This window comes from Rhineura floridana, chromosome 22 (assembly GCF_030035675.1).
Source record: "Rhineura floridana isolate rRhiFlo1 chromosome 22, rRhiFlo1.hap2, whole genome shotgun sequence".
In the NCBI taxonomy this organism is placed as follows: Eukaryota; Metazoa; Chordata; class Lepidosauria; order Squamata; family Rhineuridae; genus Rhineura; species Rhineura floridana.
This window is the reverse complement of record NC_084501.1, coordinates 7,023,734-7,051,515: the sequence shown is the minus strand read 5'-3', so window position 1 is coordinate 7,051,515 and position 27,782 is coordinate 7,023,734. Positions and strand designations below refer to the sequence as shown.

General features: G+C 50.3%; 1 protein-coding gene across 1 annotated transcript; it reads right to left on the bottom strand.

Moving 5' to 3' along the window:
* Window positions 1-27,782, bottom strand: SF3B2 (splicing factor 3b subunit 2). Its single transcript, XM_061606775.1, has 21 exons — window positions 27,556-27,782; window positions 25,453-25,499; window positions 24,701-24,778; window positions 23,687-23,932; window positions 21,982-22,090; window positions 20,922-21,007; window positions 20,083-20,188; window positions 18,353-18,441; window positions 15,572-15,781; window positions 13,858-13,992; window positions 12,930-13,010; window positions 12,092-12,319; window positions 10,919-11,068; window positions 10,713-10,802; window positions 9,852-9,959; window positions 7,576-7,683; window positions 7,318-7,460; window positions 6,253-6,354; window positions 4,564-4,663; window positions 907-1,092; window positions 1-257 (listed from the first exon to the last, which is right to left on the bottom strand). The coding sequence occupies exons 1-21, from the start codon at window positions 27,674-27,676 to the stop codon at window positions 186-188; spliced, it is 2,595 nt and encodes an 864-aa protein (XP_061462759.1). The 5' UTR covers window positions 27,677-27,782; the 3' UTR covers window positions 1-185.

The window sequence follows — 27,782 nt, the reverse complement described above, 5'->3', positions numbered from 1 at the left end:
GAGAGCAACTCCGACTTTATTTACAAAATAATTCACATCTTAACCCAAACCGAAGACACAACAACAGCACAAGGGCCAGGGGGTCCCTGGCAAGGTGGGTGGGAGGATGGAAAATGGGGGGGGGTGTTTGTAGAGGATTAAAAATGAAGGACAAACAGGAACTGACGATACGTTTCAGGCATGGGCTAGAACTTGAATTCCTTGTACTTCTTGGCTCCTGCCCTGGTATCCTGGGGCTGTGCTTTCCGCTTCTTTTGCTGGAGGGGCAAAGAGGGCAGTCACAACAAGCTGACAGCACCAAAGACTCTGATCCCCTCCCCCCAAATGCAAAAATTCGCATTATGCACACACAGCCCTTCAACTCACCCCTCCCTCCCTCCCTGCCATGCAACAGCATCACAAACAGTTGTGTGAGTCCCCGTCTTCACCCCAAGCACTCCACAGGGACCAGGCCCCTCATTTTCCTCTGCCTGCATGTTTCTGCTGGAGCTGGCTCCACCTCCCTCCCTTCAGCAACACCTAACACATGGACACTCCGCTCTCTCAGCCAGTCCTGCCTCCCGTCTTCCGGTCAGCAATCCTGAGCGTCTCCTATCACTGAATCCCATTTGAAACCCCCCCCCGCCCTGCCATTCCCCAAAGCCACCCACACCCCTTTCACTTCCCTCACAGCAGCTGCACTTGGGCAACGTTCCGTGACATCCCGTAGGACAGAGGTTCAGCAAGAGGACCTGTTTGGCACACAGAAGGGCCCCGGCTCAATCCCTGGCATCTCCAGCAGGCGATGGGGAAGACCCTTCATGGCCGGAGACCCCGCAGAGCTGCTGCCGCCGATCAAAGCACGCAGGTCTAGGTGACCCAGAGAAGAGGTCTGATCCAAGTCTAAGGCAGCTCTTGCGGGCTCACCTTCTGCTTGGCGGCGTGCTCGGCCACCATGTCGCTGAAGTCCTCCTTCTCCACTTGGGCCTGCTGCTCCCGCACGTGCTCCTCGTACTTCTGGGTCATGGCCATGGGGTCCAGCTCCAACTCCTCGGGGGCCAAGGCCACCTCCACGCCCTGGATCTCTGGCCCGGGCCCTTTGCGACTCATCACCTACAAGTGCAGACAGAGGAGGTGGCCCACAGCGGCGGATGCTGGTGGAAGGAGGGCCTGGCCACCCTCCCCCTAACCCCTCCCCCCACACACATGGGCGTGGTCACAGGCAGTCCTGCTCCTCCCAACTGGGCAAGCAGAGCGTGGCCTGCAAGAGCCTTGCACTGGAAGAAGCCCACCAGCATGGGGGACTTCCAGCTGGGGTTATTTTTCAGAAGCAACTGCCCAATGGCTGTTCACTCATCCTTTATGTACAAGCACACATCCCACACACCATATATGTGTGTGTGTATAGATAGATAGATGATAGATAGATGATAGATAGATGACAGATAGATGACAGATAGATAGATGATAGATGATAGATAGATGATAGATAGATGATGGATGATAGATAGATGATGGATAGATGATGGATAGATGATGGATAGATGATAGTTGATAGATAGATAGATAGATAGATAGATAGATAGATAGATAGATAGATAGATAGATAGATAGATAGATAGATAGATAGATAGATAGATAGATAGATAGATAGATAGATAGATGATAGATAGATAGATAAAGACAGTTTAGAAAGCAACAAACAGAACTTCACTCAAGCTTGCTCTGGATCCCTATAAGGATTCCGTTAATCACCTAATATATATATATGAACGTAATTGTGATTAACCAAACAGAGGTTTTTATTGTATTAACAAAACGTTTCAGCTTCCGCCTTCATCAGCTGCTAACAGACAAATGCTGTTACCAAGGTGGCAGTTATAGAGCTTTGAGGATGGAATGCTCAGAGGGGCTTCATTTGCAGGTATATATATATATATATATATATATGCACAGAGAGAGAGAGAGAGAATCTCACTGAAGTCCTCCTATTTCACCTAGGCCTGTGGTGAGTGAGTGAGATCTCCAAGGACCATCTACTTAAGAGTCAAAAGATCCCAGTTAGTGAACAGATACGCCTCTGCGGAGCTGGTGTGGTGGAGTCTGTAGAACATGTTCCTCTATCTTGCCAGTTATATAAAGAATACAGAAGGAGGTTAATTTCCCCTTTGGTAACTGCTTTGCCTAAGGGCAATCCCGTCAACCTGGTGTGGATCTGTCTAAGTGATGTGTCATCTTATGTCACCGCTAATGTCGCAAAGTTTCTTCTCATCTCAATGCAAATTAGGAAAAAATGTTCTCAATCCGCTCTTTAAAGAATTGTCTATGGGCTTTTGGAACTATGGTACCTTTGTATCCTAAATATTTAAATCCTCCATGCTGTATGTTTGCTTTTTTATGTCTCTCTTTTAATATCTGGTCTGCGACAGAGTAACAAAATGATTCATTCATACTTAAGAGTAGACCACAATGAATGGACATAAGTTATTTCAGTGGCTCTACTCTGAGGATGATTGCAGAATCATAAAATAGTAGAGTTGGAAGGGGCATATAAGGCCATCAAGTCCAACCCCTGCGCAATGCAGGAATCCAAATCAAAGCATTACTGTTGGATTCAAGCCTAACACAAGAGTAAGTATACTTGTGTGTGCGTACGCACACCCCAACTTCTCCACATGCCAAATTCTGTGCCCCATTCTCTGAATTTGTGTAGGGCAAACTTATACCCAAGAGGTGGGTCAGCGAACCCGGCCCATCGCTGGAAAAGGTGTTCGTATGAACCATTCTCAAGGAAGCTGGTCTGTTCTTGCAGCACCTCCCTTAATTCAACTTTCCTCTTGGCAAGAAAGAAGCAGGAATTAAAAATCTAAAGTAAGGGCACGTTAAGATGGAAATGGTAGATATGCATATGTGCTACAGTGATTTTTTTTGTCTGCTTAAGAACGTAAGAACATAAGGAGAGCCTGCTGGATCAGGCCAGTGGCCCATCTAGTCCAGCATCCTGTTCCCACAGTGGCCAACCAGGTGCCTGGGGGAAGCCCGCAAGCAGGACCCGAGTGCAAGAACACTCTCTCCTCCTGAGGCTTCCGGCAACTGGTTTTCAGAAGCATGCTGCCTCTGACTAGGGTGGCAGAGCACAGCCATCATGGCTAGTAGCCATTGATAGCCCTGTCCTCCATGAATTTGTCTAATCTTCTTTTAAAGCCATCCAAGCTGGTGGCCATTACTGCATCTTGTGGGAGCAAATTCCATAGTTTGACTATGCGCTGAGTAAAGAAGTACTTCCTTTTGTCTGTCCTGAATCTTCCAACATTCAGCTTCTTTGAATGTCCACGAGTTCTAGTATTATGAGAGAAGGAGAAGAACTTTTCTCTATCCACTTTCTCAATGCCATGCATAATTTTATACACTTCTATCATGTCTAAACATGCTTGGTCCTGCAGAGTCACACAGAACGTCACCCTGGGACCATGGCATCTTCCCTCCCCCCCCCAGTCAGGTACCTCTGAAACAGGAGTCAGAGGGCTTCCCTTCCAAGCCTGCTCTGATCACCTATGCCTTTTAAGAATTGGTACATTGCACCCTTGATCCAAAAATGGATTTTAAGGTAGTGTACATAAAAATGTAAAACCCACAAGACAATACTTGAAAATAATAAAATAGTTCAAAATTGAGATGAATAGGAGTGATTTTAAAAATACAGCAATCAAATGCCTGGGCAAATAAATAAGGGTTTAACCTGGTGCCCCAAAGAATATGGTTTTAGGCTCCAGGTGTCCCTCCCCTGGGAGGGCATTCCAGTTAGGGTGCCACCACAAAGCAGGCGCACTCTTCTGCACATCCAGAGTGTACTTCTCCTATAAGTGAGACACGCAGAACAGCCTCCTTTAACAGTGGATCTACCTCCGCTAGAGGAGGCAGCATGCGTTTGAACACCAATTGTGTAGAGTTGCTGTTGTGCTGTGGTCCTGCCTGTGGGCTACCCAGTGGCATCTGGTTGGCAGCGGTGGCTCCGTGTCAGTGGGGCAGTAGAATCTGCTCCGGGTTTCAGTCCAACCTTGCAAGGAGCTATCCAATATCCCAGCCTGCGTCTGTGTTAGAATTGCTTTTAATATGTTTTCTTTAATATGTTTTTAACCCTTTTTTTAAAAAAAAGATGTTTTTAAAGCTTTTATTAAAATGTTTTTAACGTTGTTTTGTTTTAATGTATTCTAAGGTCTTTTAATGATGTTTTAAAGTGTTTTTAGCATTTCTGTTTGCCGCTCTGGGCTCCTGCTGGGAGGAAGGGTGGGGCATCAATCAAATAATAAATAATAATAAAAAATATGCTTCCTTGACAGTCCGGACTAAAACCTGGAGTGGATTACATTGCCCCACTGACACAGAGCAACCAGCCGCCATTGCTGGTTGGCCAGTGTGAGGACAGAGTGCTGGACTAGATGGGCCTATGGCTTGATCCAGCAGCCAGGCTGGTTTTAAGTTCATAAATCGCAGGCAGGTTGATACGGAAGGTGGTGCTCCTTCAGCTATTTGGGCCCAAGGACCCCCAAACGGAAGGCAGAACGACGCCCAGCCTCTCCTTACCGTTGCCATGTCATAGATGTGAGTGGAGCCCATCATGGCGCCGCCAACCGTTGCGGTCCTCTTCTCTGGCAGAACCGTGAACAACTGGGGCGTCTCACTGCTATGGAGAGGGACAAGCGGCGGAAGGAAAAAATGCTTAGCATAAAGGAAGTGACAGGGTGCAGACTACCAACCCAGAATCTCTCAGCCCACAGCGGAGACAGAGCGCTGGGCCAGTGCCAACAGGTTCCCCTACAAGCCTCCCCCTGTGGCCCTGCAGGGCCGCATGGAACCAGAGCTGGACAGATGATGCTAATTAGCCCTGTTTGAACACATCTGCTTATGTGGCATCCTGCATTTTGCTTCTATGAGCGATGGGGAGATGCTGCTGGGTATAGCGACTGAGGCCTGCCTGCTGGAAATCCGGCTTCGCCCAGCTCCCGCTTGTGGTTTTTCACCAAACATGGTTCACAGCCGTAAGGAGGATGGGCTGTAGCCAACCTAGTCCTACATCTAGAGGGCCACCGATGATCCACGCCGGGCGTAGCACACCCAGTCTAGGCCCCTGGTCTTCTGGTCTACAGAAAACCGCCTTTCAAGGTTGTTGACATTGACGAGGGAGGAGGAGGACCCCACCAAGGCCCCTCCTGTGAGGGTTTTTCTAACTGCCCTCAAGCCGGCTGCCTGAGGGAAGACTTGTGTGGCAGGAGCTGCCTTGTCCTTCTGGCCTGGACCAAAATCTGCCTGTGGATCTGATCTGTGGGGAGGAGGAGGAGGGATGAGTGCCAAGAGAGCCTGCACTGCCACCAAGATCAGCTATAACTCCAACAGTAACTTGAAGAATTTGTGCTTGAGCTTGGCTTTCCCCTCCTCCCTCTTGATCCTTTTTCCTTGCGTGCCATGTCTTTTGCAGACTGCAAGTCCGAGGGTAAGGACCATCTCAGAACTGATTTTTGTCAGCCGCTCAAGAGCCTGTTCTGCTACAGCGGGAAATGTAAATGCTGCAGACAAAGGTCTGAGGGGCAGGAGCCTGTCCCACCTTCGGCTAACCTGAGACAACTGCTTTCAAACTGGAGAGGCCGGGCACGGGACCCAAAGCCTCTTCAATGCAATGCTGCGCTCTCTGCCGTGGGGACTGTGTGGCCCCACGGCGCCTCCTTGGGGATCCCAACACGGCTTCCAGCAAGTCCAGCTGTCCGGCTTAACTCCCCCGTGTCAGAGAACCCGCCTCACGGGACGACTTGCAGCCCAGTAAGTGGTGGCCAGAGAAGACCGCAGCTGAAGAGGGCACGACGCCACCTGAATCATCGTGGCATCCTATGGGGACACTGTGCTGCTTGCACCCCCAATACTACCACCCTTACTGCAGCTGTGACACACAACTCTCTCGTAAGACACTTTGGCAGCCTCTCGGGCTATAAAGTGGGATACAAGTATTCTAAATATTATTTATTTGATTTATTAGCTGCTTGTTAGATCTCCAAGCAATTCACAATGCTAATAAAAACAAGCACAAACACGTGGCACTATAAAACCCAGTAAAACATAAGGAGCAAGAGCTTTCCCATAATACTCTCTGCCCTCTCCTACGCTCATCTCTGGAGCAGACAGACAGACCCCAGCCAAATCCCACTTACGGCTGCCAGAAAGCCGTACTTCCAAGTTCCCCACAGGAGGAAGTGGGGCAGGGGGAGAGAGGCCAGCACTCACCCATCCATGGCCTCCTCAATCTTCTTCTTACGCAGCTCAATGAGTTCCGGCGTTTCCATGCCAGCAGGCACCGATGAGAAGCCCCCCGGTGTAATCAGACCACTGGCAAGAGAGCAGAAGGAGGGATCAAAGGTCAGGCCATTGTTATTATTATTTACATTTATACCCCACCTTTCCTCCAAAGAGCTCAAGGTAGCAGGCGTAGCTTCCCCTCCGTTTTATCCTCACAACAATCCTGTGAGGTAGGTCAGACTGAGAGGCAGTGACTGGCCCAAGGTCACTCAGTAAGTTTCATGGGATTTGATGTCTGGCCATCCATCCCCCATCCTGATGCTCTAACCGCTACACCATCAGTCCTCCCCACCCGCAACAGAGACTGCACCCCCAGAGGTCAAATCCAGCTTGGGAGGGATGTTTGCACACAAGTGCCCTGGGCAAGACAGCCCTAGTGGGGTCACCTTTTTTAAAAAAAATCTAACCCCAATCTCCTTGTCTTTGCCTCAGCCCAGAGCGGCCTTCTCCAGCCCATGTGCCCTCCTGATGCTTTGGACGACGGCTCCCATCGGGCCATGCTGGCAGAGCTGACAGAAGCCAAAGTCCAAAGCATCTGGCGGGCACCAGGGTTAGGGAAGGCTGGCACAGAGAGGGCGGGGGAGAAAGAAAACCCAAGCCAAGGGGAGGGACGTTGCTCCGTTTCCCCATTCTCACCACCAGTGACAGCAAAGGTTCAAGGTGTGTCTGTGTGTGCGTGCATGCGGCAATGGACTCCCCCCCCATTGCAGGGATCTAGGGTGTCATGCAGGTACCCAACAATGCCAATTCCCAATACTGGCCCTGCCGCAGGAACACAGGAAGCTTGCCTTACATCAGTCAGACCAACGGCCCATCTAGCTTAATAGCATCTGCCCAGGGTTTCAGGCAGGGACTCTCTCCAAGCCTTAAGTGGAGATGCCACTGGGGGTTGAACCCGGGGCCTTCTGCATGCCAGGCGGCCACTCGGCCAGTGAACTACAGCCCTTCCCGGGTTCTGCCAAGACGGGCCCAGAGAGAGAGGCAGGTGCCTACCTGTCCGCCGGGGTGATGAAACCCGTCTCATCTGGCTTCTCTTCGTCGCTCTCCTCGTCCTCCTCCTCCTCTGAGGATTCCTCGTCCGAGGGCTCCAGCTCCCCCCATGGTGTGCGGTCAATCTCCTCCTCCTCCGTCTTGGTCTAATAAGGGGAGGAAGCACAGACACTGTCCTGTCGTCCCCCAAGCTGGCAGGTCCACGCGCAGCCCAGGGAGCGCATCCTTCACTGCCAAAGCAGCAAGGCTCCCGGCACATACCTGAAATTCAGCCGCGTTGGTCCCAAAGACGTCTCCGTAGAGGGGCTTCCCCGTCTCGTCCACAGGGGGCTTGCCCCAGCCCCCAGCATGGTACCCAAATGAGCATCCCTGGGGAAAAGGAGGAAGAGGGGAGTCAAGTCATTCAGCAGAGGAGAGGAGTGGCTAGGAAGGGTACCCTGGACTCCTACTGGCACCCCCCAGCTCTCGAGATAATTGTTCTTTTGTGGGCGTGGAGCACTTCTAACCGCCAATCAGACACCCTCTTCAATACGGGACCCACAACTGCACTGTACACAAGTACCAAAACTGGTACGAGGCAGAGAATTCAGCACCCCGAGATTCTCCGCTTAAGTTTCTAGCCCTCAAGGCTGTAGGAGAGGGCCCCGTAAGTGGGCTGACCACAGCTGAAATGGGCCACCAGAGAGGATTCTGGGAGCCCATGATTACCTAGGACTCCCCATGGGGGGAGATCCGCAGCTCGGGGTCAGGCAGGCAATTTGCAACCTGGGCAGGGGGATGTAACTGATCCCTAGCTATTATTCCTTATCAGCTTCCTGGGATTAGAAGTCAGGAAGAAGGGGTGTGTAGATCAGAACCCCTGGGTGAGGCCGGCTGGTTCCCTTATCTTCAAAGGCTTCAAAGGAGTAGACCCCTGCAGAGGTGGGAGATAACTGTTTGCTTTCCCCCTCTTTGGTGACCATTAAACTCCATAAAAAGGGAAGGATAAACTTCCAAAAGGAGTTCCCTTTTTCCATCTACCTTGACTCGCTGACATATGACAGAGAAAGCCGTTGGGGAACCTGGCTGTTCCACTGGAGGAATAGGATCTACTCTATTGTAAGTATAGGATCTTAGCTTAGAAAGACTTTTGTTGTATTCCTTTGTCTGAATTGAACCTCTCCCCTTTTGTCATGCCAATGTGCCTCGTGTAACCCATCTGTGGGGGATTATCTTCAAGGAAACAAACCCTGCTCTCTTTTGTAAATCCCAACTCATTTACGTTTAAATAAATTCTCTTTTATAAGTGTTGTGTGTTGGCTTGAAACAGGATTCTAAATCTAGTCCTCTGAATGCTGAACGCTACTGTTACTGTTAATTGACGAGGGTTAATCCCTTGGAATTCACACTGGGCTCTGAGGTCCCTTCCCTCAGAGAAGGAAACCTAGCCAGAAGGGTGGTGGCAGTTACTACGGAAGTAATTACTCCTGAAAGAGGGAGAGTTTGCCTGGGAAGCAGCAGCAGCGCGGAGGGGTGGGACTGTTCTCAGAAGCAAAGACACCCCCCCTTGGAGAACTAAGGACAAGGGACCCCAGGGGGACAAGTCTTTGACAATGGGGTCTCTGCAGGGCTTCCAGCAGGTGGCTGAAGTTTCAGCGCCCTGTGTAATTACTTCCTAGCAGACTCAAGCAAGGAAATCTATGGTGATTTCTGCAGGCCACAGGCTCCAACTCTTGCTTGGAAGCTTATACCAAATCCAACCACCGGTCCCTCTAAGCTCCGTACTGCCTAAACCAATGTTCACCAACGTGTGGGCCTCAAAGCCTGTGCGAGTGAATAATTTTGCAGGTACTATAAATATTCCAGCAAATTCCACACCAACAGGAGCATAACGGAAATTTTTGCTTGGAAGCCTCAAGTAATGGTTATAAAATAGGCAAACGTGCAGTTAAAATGCACTAAACGGATGGCCGCTGAAGACCCAAGGTCGAAAATTCATGTGACAATGAAATGATGGGCCACCGTACCAAGTACATTTGGACTTGTGGGTCACCATATTAAAAAGCTGGGGAACCGCTGGTCTACACTGACTCGGCAGCAACTCTCCAAGGCTTCAGATAGGACATGGGGTTCAAACTTGGGATCTTTGGCACATAAAGTGTGTGCTCCACTGCTAAGCTAAAGCCCTTCCACTAAAAAGAAAAGATTCTAGTCTTCATGATTCTGAACAAAGGACTGACTTAAACTGGGATATAGGAAGCTGTCTGACGCCAGGTTAGACTGCTGGCCCATCTAAACTCAGTACTGTCTACACTGACCTGGCAACAGCTGCCCAGGGTTTCGGATGAGATCTCCCAGCTCTAGCTGAAGATCCTGGGGATCAAACTTGGGGCCTTAGGCATGCCCTGCACCTCATTTCTCCCGCTAAAATCCCTACTTAATAACTGGCCGTGGGCGACAAACAAGCCATACTCCAGACTGTCTATTGGCAGTCTCCCCTCAGCATGTGGGACAACAAGGAAAGCCAAGGTGTCAACGGAGGAAATAACTCTGCTCACCTCTGGGATAGGGGAATTCAAGCCCGGAATCTTCAGATTGGGATAGGAGGGTGGCGGACCGTAGCGCTGCATGGCGATCAACCAGGGGGGAGGGACTTTATGCGCGTTCTTGGTGGCGGTGGGAGAGAAAGAAGACGGACTTAGCCACAAAAGCCTCTCCCCTTCACAGCACCCCAGTTCCACTGGTCCTTTCCCCACACTCTCATGCGCTAGACATGCACCACTCAGCTCCCTCCTGTTCCCACAGGCCCCCACCATACCATGGGGTTGCATTTGTTAGTACTACTCAAAGTAGATCCACTGAAGTTAATGGACATGCCTAACTTCATTAATTTCAGCGGGTCTACTCTTAGGGCTGCATCCCATGATCTCTCTGCATAAACCGGCCAGCATTTTATTACACCCCCCCCCAAAAAATAAAAAGATCAGGAGATAACACTTCCATGGTGGGAGGGGTTGAAAAGCACATCGGATATTTAACAGAGAAGTAAATAGCAAGGACCACATTAAACACACTCAGTTGACGCCAACATCAATGAGCTGACCAATAGAAATTAATGGAGATTACTAACTTATGAGGCCCATTCATTTAAAGGGTCTGCTCTGAGTATAAGTGAGCTGGTTGCAACCCATTTCGTTCAGGCTCCCTGAAAACTATTGCACTCTTGGGCTTTTAAAACCCAACAGCTAAAATGGAGGAACCGGGTGTTTTGGCAAGCCAAGTGAACGGCTGTGCCTGCATCCTGGCTTCCTCCATAGAAGTCTCCCTTCCAACACTGTCAACGGGTCTGTCCTTCTGGCATTCCTGAAAGAGCCAAAAACCAGCCTCCAGGCAGCTGGCATTTGCCTTTTGCAACTCACCGGCCCGACGGGCATCCCCAGTGCAATGCGCAGCTCGTCCGACAGGTCCCCGGGCTTCTTCTCCTTCAGCCGCGTCTCAAACTCCTTGCCCTGGCGGGGAAGGAAGTGGGAGAGGAAATCGGTAAGGGGATGCCCCTCACCTACCACCGCCACCGCCCCCTCCCGTGACAGGAAGGCTGGGCCAGGTGATCCAGCTCCTTGGCTACCTCATAATACAGATCCCCATGGATGGTCAGCTTAGGCTTGGTCTGCCACTTGAAGAAGGCGTCGTGCAGCTTCTGGTAATCGATATCGATTTTGCCCATCTTGGGGCGAACTTTCTCCCTCATCTTGGACTTCATGGTCTTCTGCTCCTCCTGAGAGGGGGTGCCAGAGGAAAGAAGGTGGTTACCAAATGGGAGTGACTCCCCCCATGTACCCCATCTTGGCAGGATGTATGAAATTAGGCTAAGGGTCACAAGATCGTCCCCCCCTTCCCTAAGGTTACACGGTTATGCTGGAGTTCAACCAGAGTCTCTCTGCAACTGCCAAGAAACCTCCTTAATGCCAAAGTCTGCCTAATCTGCAGGGGGCTCCGGGACAGGGCCGTGCACATGGCACCGTCCCAGACAAGCACAGGCTTCACACTTCCAGAGAATCTCAGAGCTGTATCCAATGCTAGTCCTAATCACAGCAAACACACTGAAATGAAAATGACTAAGAGGAGTCTACTCCAAGCAGAACGTAGCTGGATACAACCCTACATTCTGACCCAATGCCAGGTAACTGACAGCTGTTAAATCTGGCATGAGGTGGAGGAATATGAGCGAGAGAGGAGGACCCGATCTGTCAGCCAGAGGTAGTTCCCCACCCCTAGTATACAGGGCGAGTTGTCCTTCAGAATGTGCATCCTGGGTTGCCCCACTCGTTTTGCTGCCCACGGTCAAAAAGGGGTCCCTTCTCCCCAGTGGCAGCCGACGGCTCCATGTCAGCGGGGCACTGGAATCCGCTCCAGGTTTTAGTCCAAACTCTCAAGGAAGCACCTCGGATGTGTCCTTGGACGTTCGGACCAACGCACAGATTGGATTCCACTGCCTGCACTGCTTCTCCCCCTCCGCCAATCCTATGTACAATAGCAGAGCAGACCGTCAACAGGGCAGCATCCTCTGCCGCACCCGAAGGCAGCCCATGTGGGGCACACGCAGCTCTCTTCCTCCAACACCTTGCCCGACACGGCAGCCTCCCTCCGCCTAATGGGCGGGCCGGCCCTGCGCAGATGTGGCGGATGGCACAGAAGTAAAGAACGGTCTCAGGACCAGCAACGCGCACCAAGCCCTTAATGTTTGTGAGTTTCAGAGGCCCTGTTGAGTGCGGGGAGGGGGGACATGGCGTCGCCTCACCTTTTCCTGCAGGGCCTCCCTCATCTCCTGGATGCCCGTCCGCTTGATGAACTCGGGCAGCTCGAAGGGCGGCTTCTCGATGCCCCTCTTCCCTTGCAGGTATTTGCGCTTGAAGCACCAGTGGCGGGGGACTGGGACCGAGTTGCGGGTGGCCTTCAGGTGGACGAGCAGCTTGGGATCCTGGGCCGTCACGTCGTGCATCTCCACCACATCAGGACGGGCCACGAGCTGTGGAGAACAGGGGGCTGAAACCAGGGGTGGGGCTTCTCCTGCCCTCCGGGACGAAGCCAACCCCCCGGCCCCAGAGGTTGCTCTTCCTGCTCTCAATTGCCTGCGCTTTAGAAGGCAGCTCCCAAACCAGGACCGCAACCGTGCTCCCAGCTTCTGAGGCGTGTTAAGGCCTCATCCCCTGCGTTCAGTCCCAGGGCTCAAAAGAACGGCTCTGGACACATACACGGGGCCCTTTGTCCCCACACAAGGACGTAGCCTCATCAGACAGTTTAGGCCAGGTAAGAGGCCGCAACTTGAGCCGTGGGCAACCTGCCTGGATTCAGCCCCACATATCGCAGCCGGCAAAAGGCCTTTCATGCGTCCTACTCCATAGACCAGCGTAGCAGATGGGCTTAGAGGAGAGCAAAATCTCTCCGCTGCTGAAGGACTCTTAAAACCGATCAGGAATGGGTAGAAATTGGAAGCAGGAGCGGTGTGTGAAAGAACCAATGAGGGGACAGCCTTCTGTGATGGGCGGGCAGGACTTTCAATCCCTTTTCCCCAAGGGAATCGACTGCCTCGCTGTCCCTTTCCTCCATCCCCTCCAGACACCCCAAGCTGATCATACCTGTTTAAGCTCAGCCACGGTAAAGCGGTTCATCCGCCGAAGCTTCTTCTTGGACAGTTTGGGGGCCTCTGGCTTCTTCTCCTGAGCATATTTAGGAAGGGCACGCCATCAGTTCCTCTTATTGGTACTTAAAAATATTTTATTTCAAGTTCTGTGCAACATAATGCAAACAGGTTTCCACAGTGCTCCTCCACCCCAGCAATCTCTGCCTTGCAGCCCCCTGAAAGCTCACAAGGAAGAGGGGCAGGCTGCAGGAAGGTCCCCAACTCCTGTGAATCTCAAACTCCAAGGTAGACTGCCTCTGAACCTGGAGGCTGCATTCTTCTTGATTGATTGATTGCATTTGTATACTGTCCCATAGCCAAAGCTCTCTGGGAGGTTTACAACAATTAAAAACACTAAAAACAAATATACAAATTTAAAAACACATTTTTAAAAGCAATTTAAAAACACATGCTAAAATGCCTGGGAGAAGAGGAAAGTCTTGACCCGGCGCCAAAAAGATAACAGTGTTGGCACCAGGCGCACCTTGTCGCAGGGATCATTCCATAATTTGGGGGCCACCACTGAGAAGGCCCTCTCCCTGGTTGCCAGCCTCCCAGCTTCCCTCGGAGGAGGCACCCGGAGGAGGGCCTTGGATGTTGAGTGCAGTATACGGGTGGGTTCATGACAGGAGAGGCGTTCCATCAGGCATTGTGGTCCCAAGCCGTGTAAGGCTTTATAGGTTAAAACCAGCACTTTGAATTGAGCTCGGAAACATACAGGCAGCCAATGCAAGCGGGCTGTTACAATACTATGGCCAATAAGTACAGAGAGGTCTGCTCATTTGCATCTCAGGGTCACGCAAGCAGACACTCTTGGGAAGAGTGTCCCAGGGAGGGCGGGGAGGAAGAGAAGTCCCTCCCACCCACCCCCAACACGCACTCACCAGCTCGTCATCCGAGCTGTCGTCACTGTCTTTCCGCTCTTCTTCAAAGCCCTTCTTCTTGGGGATGGCTGAACTGGCCACCTTGTCCGTCTTTTCCGGTTCCTTCTCCTTCTCCTTCTTAACATCGTCGGTCAGCTGTGGGGGAGGGAAAGAGCAAACATTCAGGAAGGGGCTTCCCCCTCTGCCTGCCTTCTCGGAACGAAAGCACACACGGTTAAACAGCACCTGCCCTCCCTTTGATCTGATACAAAAGAATATAACTGAGAACTAATCCAGGGGCGGGGAACCTCCAGCCAGCGGCCAATCTTGGCCCATCAGGGGGTCCGGCTTGGCCCGCGAGAGCATTTCTCCCAAGCCACACCCACCTGTCAATCAGCTGACGTCACTCAATCAGCTGACAGGCAGGAGGGCAGTGTTCAATTCTGCATTGACTGTGTAGACTTGCTGGTCATGGACCGAAATAAACATTCAAACTATTCAAACTGTGCAGGCCAGTTCCCCGTGGGGTAATGGTGCAGGCAGCCAACACAGCATGATTTAACTCCTGCTCATCAGCTGATGGCAAGATTCGGTCCAAACCCCTTTCTGCATTGAAACTGCTGCTAAAAAGGAACAAACCTTTATTTCAGCAGGGGTTTCAACACTTCAAATCACTATTTTCTTTCCTTCGTTTTAGCAGGTGCCTTGCTGATCGCCATAATGATGTCAGGGGATTGACAAGTGGGCGGCCACACCCACCTCCCAAATTTGGCCTGCAAGGCCAGTCCTGATAAGGATCTGGCCCCTGGATCCAAAAAGGCTCCCCACCCCCGGTCTAACGGCTTCCATAGAAAGGTAGACAGATCTTGTCATATTTGTCAGATCCTTTCAGAGGAGCGATGAAGCCCTCCGGATGTTGCTGGACTACAACTCCCATCAGCCCCAGCTGAAGTCAATGGTCAGGGATAATGGGAGTCCCTGATGAAGCCAGCAACACATGTGGAAGACCCCATTCCTGTTCCGGAGGGAGAAATAAGAAAACCCTCAAGTTTCATGGGGTGGGGGCGGAGAAGGAATGTTCTCTCCCAGTTTTGGAAGACAGCTGGTTTTCACGTCTGGGGTGCGAATGGAGGCGAGGGGTTATCAGTCAGTGACTATGAGCCTCAGGAAAAGTTCTGGGTTTTCAAAGAACTGGGACTGCAAGCCCCCAACCCCATCCTCAGGGAAAGTCATCCAGAACGTTTTCACCAAAAGTTTGCATGCAGGCGTTTCGGAGGAATTTGTAACAATACGAGGTTCTACCTCTTCAAAAGTCATTTAAATTTACTACATTAACATTCCTTCTTCTGCCACCGCCCCACCCCAAGAGCAAAGGATGCCATACATGGCCCCCCGTCACTTTCAACTTCACAACACCCCTATAAGGTAGGCTAGGCTCAGAGGGACTAAGCTACCTCACCCGGTGAGCGTCACGGCTGATCCAGGGGGATCTAACCCTGAGTCTCCCCAATCAAGAGTCTGGTACTCTAACTGTTATACCAAACACCTTTCCAAAACTGAAGAGAAAATCTGCCCCAGAAGGAAATATGTTTGCCTCATTCCTTAAACCACAGGAAGAACCTGGGACCCCAGTTGGACCCCCAGTTCTTGTCTTCTCATCAAACAGCAACAGCTTTTGCAGAGGTGGTAAAGAGATGGACGGAGATCGGGAAAACCCAGCCCGGCCCAGCAATACCTTGAACGCCTCAAATATCCTCTTGAAGAAAATGAAGTTGGGGTCATAGATCTCTGGCTCCTCCGTGACGTACTCTATTTCCACTGGGCCATCGCCCCCTGAATCTTCCCCACGCCCCTTGGCATCCTGGCTAGGCCGGGCCTCTCTTGGGGACACACTTTCTTGCCGCTGCTTCTTCCTCTTCTTCCGGTTTCGCCGCTTGCGGTTTTTCTGCCAAGTGGTCAAAAGGGGATTATTTATATTTCACAAAATTAAAATTAAAAAAAAAGACTACGCGCTTTACATAAAAAATAAAATATTAATAAGAAAATACCAATTGCCTAATTATTTAATTAGTATTTTCTTCTTGTATTTATATTCATCAAAGGTATTAACAAGAAGGGGGTCGAGAGAGTGACATCTTAAATCTAAGTATAATGAGCACTCTAGGGGGGGAAATGAATCAAACCCTCTGTCTTCCCACAACCAGCAGGGCAAGATCTGTTCATATTAAGGTGGCCTTTGCAGCGCCCTTTAATCTCCATCAATTGTAGCCTACATCTATTTAAAAGCCTCTTAAGGGCATATGAAGGCTAAATATGGGGGCAACATCCCAGGACGAATGGCAAAGTTCTTATATAATGTATTAGAGACACAGTTGGACACTACTGTGAGTAGCCTGGAAAGCCACAACTGCTGTCTACCTTGCAAATTTCAAGCAGGGGCCACTATGACCCTTTGATTTTATGTTTTATGTAAAGTGCTTAGAAGGCTTTTTTAGACCTAATAATCAGACCTAATCAGTGAAAAGAAAGACATAAGCAAACAGATAAAAATCAACAGTTTTTAAAACAAATCTATTTATTTATTTATTGAACTGATATCCCGCCTTTCCTCCCAGAAGGCATCCAGGGCAGCAAACTAAAAAAACACTAAAAACACTCTAAAACACATTAAAACAAAACATCTTTAAAAACATCTTAAAAAGCAGTTCCAGCACAGACAGGGATAAGGTTTCTTCTTAAAATGCTTGTTGAAAGAGGAAGGTCTTCAGTAGGGGCCCAAAATGCAACAGAGATGGCGGCTGTAATATTTAGGGGGAGGGAAGTCCAAAGGGTTGGTGCCTCAACGCTAAAGGTCCTCTTCCTATGTTGTGTGGAATGGACCTCCTGATAAGATGGTATCTGCAGGAGGCCCTCACCTGCAGAGTGTAGTGATCTGCTGGCTATATAAGAGGTAAGACAATGGGGGGAGGGGATTAGGGTTACACTTATGTTGCTGTATTGATTATATTAAATTTTTGTATAACAACAAAATGTTAATAAAAATAAATTTAAAAAAAACGGGGGGGGGGGGAGAGACGATCTTTCCAGTATCCTGATCCCAAGCTGCATAGGGTTTTGTACGCCAAACCAGAACAAATATGCATAATAAACTGACATGCCTGGGCAGGCCTGGCTAAACACATTTTGTCGTAGCAGGCATCGAAGACTACAACAAAGGCACCTGCCTAATGTCAAATTGGTACAGAGTTCCAGAGTGCTGGCATACTAAATTGGCACACTGCCACAAATTTTAATTTAATGGATTTATTTAGCGAAAGCCACCTTTCAGGATCAATTATCCTCTGGAGGCCATTATAATGAGTCAACAAAACAACAAGATCACAAATTATTTTGAAAAACTAAACAAAAACACAACGCTGCAATGGCGGCAGCAGATAAAAGAACCAGCACCTGCTTTGCATGCGGAAGGTCTCTGGTCCAAGCCCTGACATCTTCAGGCAGAGCTGGGAGAGACCCGTCTGCAATCCTGGAGAGCTCCTGCCTGTTGGCAACTGACAACACTGGTTGTCAGGGACAGACAACACCGAGCCACATAGACCAGTGGTCTGACTCTGTACAGAGCAGCTTCCTACATTCCCAAGATTAACACGCAGCACCGTAAAATCCAAATACCAAATATCTAAATCCAAAAAAAGGACTTTAGGACTCTCCTAATGGTCAAACAGGAAGGTGCTGCAGGCATTTCCTCTGGTGAAGACATCCCAGAGATGTGGGCCAACCTAGGAAAGCAGGTCCTCAACAGGGCAACCTCACTGCCCCCAATGCAACCCAGTTCTTTGGAACAGGCTCTTTCTGCTGGGCTGGGGAAAAATGACCATGGCTCACGCTCAAAGTCTCTCAAATGAACTCTCCCCTCTCCCGGCTTCTTATCCTTCTGACTCAACACACGATCTGTCAGGAAGCTTCAAGTTTAATAGGGCGTGGCAGGTCAATTTTGCAGAAGGAGAGACCGCTGCTGGCTGCCAACCCTGCAGGCCACCAAATGTCGTTGGAGCGCAACTGATGATCGTCCCTGACCATTGGCCATGCTGGCTGGGGGCAGTTCTTCAGGGGTGGAAAACAGCAGCCTCCCTCTAGATCTTCAGCTGGTGAATCAGAAGCCACTACTAGGTCACGGTCTGATCCAAAGCCGGTCGCAACAGCATTGTTACCACCGTACAAATATATGATAAAAAAAAAAAAAAGAAATGGGTCCTCAAAGACATGTTTGAGGAGGATCCTGGTTCTGAAGAAGGTGAAGGCTATTGCTCTAGATGTCGTTGGACTACAAACTCCCAACATTCCTAACAAATGGCCACGCTGGCTGGGGCTGACAGGAGGTACTTCAGGGGAGGCCAGCCTGCGGTCCCCTTGGAGCGCAACTCCCATCACCCCCCACCACTGGTAATACTGATGGGAGGGGAGGTTCAGCAGTATCTAGAGGGCCACAGATTCCCCATCAGTCTAAAGCTCTCACCTCTTTCTTAGACAGGGCCAAAGCGTCCTCTTCTGCATCTGAAGCGGAGATGCTGGCCAAGGCCCTTAAGTCGGTCTCCATGTCATCATCTGTGGGAAAAGCACAAGCACGGAGGGATGAACAGGATAGGAGGCACAGGCATGCCTTTCCAGACAACCTCTGTGGGCCGCTTGTACGCTGACAAGCCTCCCCCACCCCAACAAGCATATGATCTCCCACGAAGCTCTTCTGCCGCTCTTTATCGCCGGAGCAGGAAGAGCCCAGCTTCCTAACCACAGCTGCTTTCATTCAAAGGAACAGCAAGTTACTAGCCCCTATGGGGGCAAAGAGGTGCTCGCCTATGTGCGGAAAAACCCAAGAGGCCAGAGCTGTAGGCGAACAAGATTTCCAGCTGTCAGGGACAGGGCTTCAGCACTCTGCAGCGCTTTGTTCTGCACTCTTGACACCAGGAGGGACGGCGCATGTTATACAAAATGAAAATGGAAACAACCACCTGCAGAATCATGAGGCAAAAAAAGAGAAATCTCAACCGTGGCGGAGTGGTAGAGCACCTGCCTTGCACGCGGAAGGTCTGAGTTTTAACCCCCAATGGCATCTCCAAGCAGGAAAAGGAATATCCCTGCCTGAAACCCTGGTGAGCTGCTGCCAGTCAGTGCAGTCAATACTGAGCTGGACAGACCAATGGGCCTGACTAGGTGTAAGGCAGTGTCCTATATGCTTGAATTGATGCACCTGCTGGCACAATGTACAGAAAGTGCGGAATTCACTGTTAATATTATTAAATTTAGGGTTACACCTTGGTACATAATTTCTACAGCTGTACCTATCTCCAGATCTACACCCTGAAAAACCCCACCTGGAAGAGCTGGCAGTTCCCCTTCTGCTCTTTTTGGAAAGGGCCCTGAGCAACCACTGCAGCAAGGGGGACGTGTGCTGAGGTAATCCTAACTCCAGCCCCAGAAACACCCGCGCCCTACATCAAGCGATTTGCCTTTTCTGCGTAAGTGCATTTGGTTAATGGTGGGAGGAAAACTAAGAAGCTATGTACAGCAGTGACAAGACCTTCTCTTGTGGGCTCTCCGACGCTGGAGGCCTCCAAGAGGCAGCTGGACAGCCATCTGTCGGGAATGCTCTGATTTGGATCCCTGCACTGAGCAAGGGGTTGGACTGGATGGCCTTAGAGGCCCCTTCCACCTCTACTATTCTATGATTCTCCTTCCCTCTGACTTCAGAACTGCCATGAGGGCTAGAAACCCTGCGTGCATCTGTTAAGTGTTAGAACGAAGATTCCAAATCTCAGTGGTCATGTGACCACATGGAACACGCAGAACCAGGAATGGGGAACTCAGGCCTGGGGGCCAAATGCAGCCCTCCAGGCCTCACTGTTTGGCCCTTAGGACTCTCCACAGCCTGCACCCTCCTTGTACTTTTGCCCGATTGTGACGCGTCCTTGAACGCTGGCCAGGCTTCTTGCTTGCCTGGATGGAGGACAGAGAGGACTGTATGAGCGTGTGCAGAAACTAGCCGACTGTATAAAAGGTAAAATTTACATTCATTTGCTTCACCAAATTTTGCCTCTGGCCTCACCCACCATGAGGATGTGGCCCTTTGAAGGTTACCCAGAAGATAATACAGCCCTTCGGCTTAAAACGGTTTCCCAGCCCTGACCTAGAGAGAGACTTCATTTCAGCTTTACCGTGTATCAACCGCCTGGCCAGGGGACTAAGTACCTGTAGCGCTAGGCACAGCCGTAAGCTCTTCCTGACGGATCTCTTTGAGCTGAAGGATCTTCTCCAGAGCTTGGGGAATTTTGGGGCCCACGCCAGACTCATCCACCTATAAGACAAGGCAACGTTTCCTAAACAGGCCTCATTCCGCTTCCCCTAGTGAGTCATCTTTCAGAATTATTTCTCCGTTCGGCTCATCAATCATAGGATGCTTCCAATTTCTGGCGTTTTGCTATCCACAGCTAGGCTAGGCCAGGAGCGCAAGCATTCCTGCATTCTCCCTCTCTTACATACGCAACACACTTAATCTCTCCCTTTCCCCAAAGACATTTCCCCGTCACCTTGCCGAGCAGGGCTGTGGAGTCGGTACGCCAGACCTTCGACTCCGACTCCTTTATTTTTCTACTGTCCGACTCCGACTCCTTCATAAATGGCAAATGTATATTAACTAGTAAATAACACATTTACTGTAGTGAAATGGTAGCACAAGGCATTTCATCACCACCACGTGAATCCCGAGCTTGGAAAAGTTACTTTTTTAAACTGCAACTCCCATCAGCCCCAGGGATTGGGCTCGTGGGAGTTGTAGTTCAAAAAAGTAACTTTTCCAAGCTCTGGATTCACGTACTGGTGATGAAATGCCTTGTGCTACCATTTCACTACAGTAAATTTGTTATTACTACTTAATATACATTTGCCATTTATGAAGGAGTCGGACTCGGAGTCGGTACATTTCTACCAACTCCAACTCCACCCAAAATTGCTCCCAACTCCGACTCCACGACTCCACAGCCCTGTTGCCGAGTCCACCCCCCTCCCCATTCGGCAGCAATCAGTCTTACCTCGCGACTGTCCTCCCCAGGAGGCGGCGGGGGGCCACGGGGTCTTGGGCCTGGTGGTCCGATGGACAAGCCCACAGGAGGGTTCCCTAGGAAGAGGGCGGCAAATGAATTCCCCCAAAAGGAAAAGCAAAACAGCAACAGCCCCTTGGCCACTCCCCTGCCTGCTTTCATCTTCTGTCTGCAAGCCTAACAAGTCGGGGGTTTGGGAAGGGTTATCCTAGTCTGAACGTAGTCAGAAAAACTCTGGGTTTCAGCAGATCCGGCCAAAATGCACTTTGGGGGCCTCACAAAGAAAGCTAAATGGCAGGTGTCACTGGCGATCACAAGGGACAGAAAACATATTTTATTTATTTATTAAATGCATATCCCTCCCTGGCATTTTCAGCAAATGACCTCAACGATTTGCAAACGCATCATGCAATTTTGGGTCTGGTTTTCGCCAAGGGGAGTATAGACTTCTGTGCCACACTACTCCTGGAGTAGGTCATTCACTGAAAGAGGGCTAACTCTTGCCAAGGTAGCTCTCTCAGAAGTGGACAGAACTACCGCCTTCTTAAACAGAGGACAATTCTGGGCTCTCCTGCCATGACGCCATGAAATATGCTGCTTCGTGAACAAGCAGGAATTATTATTATTTATTTGATTTATTAGTCACTTGTTACCCAAAGGTCTCCAAGGGACTTACAACACTGTAAAAAACAAGAATGTCATACCATAAAACCAGAAAACAATAAAACCACAATGCCCCCTACAGCCACAAGAAGCTTTGGCAGCATACCAACGACAGACAACGTCATCTCAGTCTATGAAATGCCTGGGGGAAAAGCACAAGTCTTTACCTGGCGCCAAAAAGGTGTCAAGGAAGGCGCCAGGCGGACCTCAATAGGGAGCATGTTCCACAGACGGAATGGATCCCTGGCCAAAGAGGGTATGAATGACAAAGAAGTGAGGTGCGGCACACATGCATAGACAATGAATGACTTCTACAAGCCTGCCTGACGTTACTTGCCCTCCTTGTGCAAATGGTCCAGAGATTCTCCTCTGATCCAAAGGGACTTACCTCTTGGGAGCCCCTGAGGTCTCGGCCCCATGTCTGGAACAGCCCTAGGCACCGAGGGGGCGAGCTTGGACATCTCTTGGTGACGCTCCTGTTCCATGAGGACAGCAGCCTGAGATGGGAGGAGAAACACAGGCTCTGGCACGGGAACGCGGGGAACTACTTTATACCAAACCACCCCATCAGCCCATCTCGCTCAGGCTTGTCCACACCTCGGACAGCTCCTTCACAGTTCAGGCAAAACCCCGAAGTGGATTCCACTGCCCCACTGACATGGAGTCATCAGCTGCCAGATGGAGGAAAGGGTTGGACTTCCAACTCAGACCTGGCCAGGGAAGGCAGGCACCAAGAAAATGAAGAATGGGGTGGATTCAGACCCTTCTGGTAGTGGATTTGGCTCAGTAACCTTCCTGGAGCCAACTCCCCACTCCACCCCACCCCCTAACTACAGGACACCTCTCGCTCTCTTATCTTCTCCCCAAAGGACTAAACGGGGCACCCAATGGGGAGCGTGTGCATGCATGTGCAGGAGAGAGGCAGTGACTGTGAACAGCACCATGGCACAAACCTGGCTGGCAGAGAGCATTGTGGCAAAAGCGAACGTGAGAGTCAGCGTGGTGTAGAAGAGTACTGGACTGGAACCTGGGAGGCCAGGGTTCAAATCCCCACTGGGTCACAAAGTTCACTGGGTGGCCTCAAGCCAGTCGCTGTCTCTCAGGCTAACCTTACTTGCAGGGTTGTTGGGAGGATAAAATTTGGGAGGGAGAGAACCATGTTTGTACGCCACCTTGAGCTCCTCGGAGGAACAGTGGGATATAAATGGAATAATCTTTTTTTTTTAAAAAATGAGGGCGCTTCAAACAAATGAGGAGTCAGCGGGGAAGGAGGAGAGAGCAATGAAGAAGCAACAGCCAAATCAGGGAGGTGGTCAGGTATGGCCCATAGCTGATATGAGAGCTTAGAAATTTTGGACAAGAGGGGAATTATAGGACTCTGAGCACGAACAACTAGAATCATCTGTTGCTTAAGGATAGAGGCGGCGCTGTCCCCTGGCTCCACGGAGCAGAATGGGTGTGTCAGAGAACACAGCAGGGTTGGCGTACAATTTGAAGTGAGTGAAGCAATACAGATTGCCATCTAAAGCTGCGGCTCCCACACTTTTTCCTCCCTGGACCACTTGAAAACGGATGAGGGCCTTGTTTAGTCATTGTGATGTGCTGTGCATGCCTGCTCTCTTCGCTCTTTCCCCTTTCTTGTGGCTTCCTTCGTTACTCTCCAATTCTTTCAGGTGCCTTCAGCCTCTTCCCCCACCCGATCACTTCCATGGACCATCTCTGAATGATACTCACAGCCCACATTTTGGGAACCCCTGATGTAGAGGGCGCGGTGGCGTAAGACCGTTAAGGACAGAGTCTGAAACAGGAACGAGAAACCTCCAGATGTTGTTGAACTACAACTCCCATCATCCTTGACCACTGGCTGCAACAGCTGGGGCTGATGGGAGGTGGAGTCCAACAACATCTGGAGGGCCACAGGCTCCCCCTACCCTGGTCTAAAAAAAAAAAAAAAAGGACCTAAGGGAACCATTGGCTAGAAGGGGAGCACCCGCTGCTAGAAAAATTAGCTGCAGCACAGCAAAGTCCACAGTGGTCAGAACTGTGCACTACCAGCACAAAAACATGTACTTGAGAAAATAGCGAGTTGTTACCTGCTTGACCCTCTCCTCCTGCTGGATCAACATGGCGGCTTGCTGCTGAGCTAGCTTCAGCCGCTCTTCCTCAGGCAGCACAGATGGATCCACCTGCATGCGGAGAGGCGGGCCCATGCCAGGGGGCGGCGGAGGGGGTCCCACCCCCATGGGGAAGTTGAGGCCCATGCCAGGTGGAGGCGGAGGGGGTGGCGGCTGCATCGGCGGCATCCCCATTGGAGGGGGCGGCAGAGGCATCCCAGGGTGCTGCAAGACAGAGAGAAAAGGTGGCGACTGTGAGAGGTGTTTGAAACACACTTGGCGCAGGGCTGTTGTTTTTAACGTGTTGCTGTGTGACACAACCCCCACCCCCTAACGGCAGAGGAGTAAAAGATACAAAAGCATAAGATGGGGGAGACCTGGATTGGGAGCAGTACACATGGAAAGGTCTAGATATCTTCATGGATCGCAAGCTGAATGCGAGCCAGCGATGGGATGCTGCTCATGAAAAAGCGAGTGCAATCTGAGGCTGCACTAATTGAAAGGTAGGTGGTAATTCTCCTCTATTCGGCACTGGTCAGGCTGCATCTAGAGCAGGGGTGCGGAACTTTTAGCCCTCCAGACATTGCCAAAGTACAACTCCAATCATTCCTGGCCACTGGCCATGCTTGCTGGGGCTGATGGGAGTTGTAGTTCAGCAACATCTGGAGGACCAAAGGTTCCCCACTTCTGATCTAGAGGGTTTTATTAATGTGTACAATTCTGTGTGTGACATTTTAAGAGGGATTCTGACAAACTGGAGTGCATCCAGAAGGGGGCGACCAGAATGGCGAGGAGTCTGAGTCCATCACAGTCCTGTTCCCTGAGGTGTTGTTGTTGTTTTTTAACAAAAACAAATGGGAGATGAACTGGGATTGAACCCAGGACCTTTTGAATGCAAAGCGGGGGGGGGTCTGCCACTGAGATTACGGTCTCCCCCAAAGCCACCCAAGTCTTACAACAGCCAAAGAGGGCCTTCCTAGACAAATCACTCACCTGTCCCTGCATTGGGGGCGGGCCCGACTTGTCTCCATCATCTCCTCGCAGAACTGGCCGGTTGAGCACGATCCCAGTCTGTAAAAAAGAATCTGCAACAGTTATTATTTATTTCATTTCACACCTGCCCTTCATCACAAGCTCCCAGGGTGGGTTACAGCAATTTAAAAAATGCAGTATTAAAATCTGTTTGAAACAAATACAATCAAAAGAACAGGGCGAGTATGAAAAATATTACCCTGGTCAAAGGCCAGGATAAGGAGGTACATCTTCAGCATGTGACGGAAGCCGTCCAATGAAGGCACCAGACACACTTCTGCAGGGAGGGAAATTGATAGCTTAGGGGCCCTCTGAACTTCTGAGGATGGTGCAACTACCAAGACGTCCCCCTCTGCCAACCTTAACACCCAAAAGTTTCTACGGAAGTGGACGGCTTTTCACATATTTGGGGTCTAAGTTGTTTAAGGCTTTAAGCACTAATGTGAGCAAGCAGGACTTGCCCAGCCCTGTTCACTTGTGCCCATTTCATAGATCGAGATGAACTTCTGTTCATCACAGATTTGCAACACCGGACCCTTCAGAGATCCCGCCTGCTTTCTTAACACAGTTACTGTCTTCCATCTTCCCGTGACCAATTCCAAGGTAGCTTGACACTTCCTCATCGTCAAGTGTTTTGTGTGGTCAAAATAAGAGTTCAGATCACAGAGGCTGCCATCTGACCACAGTACATCAGCTTTGAAGGAAGGGCTCACCTGAAGTGTGTATGTCTGCAACCGTTCCACCAACTCCTCTCGGCTACCTGGAAGCACACAGAGAAGTTGAAGTAATTTTATTTGTTTATTTATTTATTAAATTTATATCCTGCCCTTCTTCCTAGAAGGAGCCCAGGACAGCAAACAAAAACACTAAAAACACTCTAAAACAACGTAAAAACAAAAGACTTTAGAACAAAACATCCTTAAAAACATATTAAAACAAAGCATCTTTAACAACATCTTTTCAAAAAAGCTTTAAAAATATCTAAAAAAGTAATTCCAACACAGAAGCAGACTGGGATAAGGTCTCTACTTAAAAGGCTTGTTGAAAGAGGAAGGTCTTCAGTAGGTGCCGAAAAGATAACAGAGATGGCACCTGTCTAATATTTTAAGAGGAGAAAATTCCAAAGGGTAGATGCCACAAAACTCAAGATCTGGTTCCTGTGTTGTACAGAACAGACCTCCTGATAAGATGGTATCTGCAAGAGGCCCTCAACTGCAGAGTGCAGTGATCGACTGGGTATATAAGGGGTAAGATGATCTTCCAGGTTACTCTATGTCACATTGGATAAAATGACTTGGGATGGGAGTGTAGGGCCACCTGCTCAAACTCTCCTCAAGCTGATGTCGAGCCCCATCCCCAGCATCCTTACAAAATTCTGCCATCAAAAGAACTCCCCCATCATTTCCCACTCATCTCCAATAGGGCAAAGCCCCAGACTGTCACACACCACCTTCTTTCCACAGGTCAAGAACAAGGCACTCACAATCTGGGATTGGCATTAATAACAACAGTACTTAGTATGTTAATCGCTCAAAACCAAATACATCATATTAATAATTCTTATATAAAGGTCTGCAAGTTAAGCCAGTGACAACACAGTAGGTATCTTGGCTGCGAATGTCTGCGGCTTGCTTAAAGGCACCTACTGAGTTTGAGAGCATCGCTCCGTTGAGAGCATTTGCTTTGCATGCAAAAGGTTCCCAGGTGCAATCCCCCCCAAAAAAGGATCTCAGGACTGGGAGAGACCCATCTCAGTAGACAATACTGGACAATATAGACCATAAACCGCTATGGCAGAGACGACGCCTAAACATCCTTCACCCACAACGCATCCTCTTAGCTCTTGACACCATACCAGGAGATGGTCATACCCTCTTGTTTCATGTCCCACCACCTGGTCCTCGGAAGTAACCTGTCCTCCTCACCTGCAGACCCTGGGAAGCTCCATGATCTCACACACACACACCACATTTGTGGAGAAACGACAACCTCAACCTCCTTCCAAAGGGTCTCTCTGCTCCCCCTTCTAAAGCAGGGGTGGAGAACACCCCTAAGGGCCAAATAGGGCCCTCCAGACCTCTCTATCTCGCTCTCAGGACTCTTCCCATGCAGCACCCCTCACTGCCCCCTCTTCACACCCTCTTCCAACTTCCCATTCTCTTCGCCCTCCGTTCCATGTCTGTTCCTCTGTGATGAGCAGGAGGAACTCCTCAATAGTCCATGAGGAAGACCCAGGTGGATCTGCAAACTCCAGCCGATGTTCACAGCCATGTTTTTAGTATAAGGGCGGTAGCTTAGTAGTGGGGCAACATGCTTTGCATGCAAAAATTCCTGGGTTCAACCCCTGATGACATCTCCAAGTTGGGCTGGGAGAGACCCCTGCCTGAGACCCTGGAGGGCTGCTGCCAGCCAGTGTATGCAACAATAAGCTAGATGAACTGATGGTCTCACTCGGCATAAAGCGGTGTCGTATGCTCTTAATTAACCCTCGATTAAGAATAATGAAAACTGGAATTTTACCTTTGCTTTTAGGGTAAGGAACATGCACACTCTGCATGCAGGAAGCTCAGCGTCAATCCCCGAGATCTCCAGGTTGGGCTGGGAGACACCCCTGCCTGAGACCCTGGAGGGCTGCTGCCAGTCAGTGTAAGCAATACTAAGGTAGATGGACCAGTATAACTTCCCAGATTCCGTTAACTCCTAATGTCACGCCTCCCGCTTTCTGCTGGATCAGACCAAAGGCCTGCCTAGCTCGCCCCCATCCTGTTTCCCCTACCAGACGCCTCTGGGAAGCCCACCCTCTGCCGCCCTCTCACCTTGCGTGGGCGCCCCGATCTCGGCCAGTTTGGCCTGCAGCTCGTTGGGGGACCAGGCCGCGTATCCTGGCAACGGCATCTCCCCTGCCTTGGGGGGCTCCGGATGCGCCTCGGACACCATCTTGCCTGTCCCCGCCGCGCTCACGCGAGCTCCCCCTCCGATCGCGTAGCCACCGTAAGCGCGTCGGCGCCTCTCGCCCAATCAGCGCCAGCCTACGACAGCACGC

Bases quoted from the DNA above. Each gene is read 5' to 3' on its own strand.
- SF3B2 (XM_061606775.1), bottom strand. From the start codon at position 27,676: ATGGTGTCCGAGGCGCATCCGGAGCCCCCCAAGGCAGGGGAGATGCCG. The intron at 25,500-27,555 runs GTGAGAGGGCGG...GTGTGCTTCCAG, and splicing joins GATCGGGGCGCCCACGCAAG to GTAGCCGAGAGGAGTTGGTG. The intron at 23,933-24,700 runs GTGAGTGATTTG...TCTGTCTTGCAG, and splicing joins CGCCCCCAATGCAGGGACAG to CACCCTGGGATGCCTCTGCC.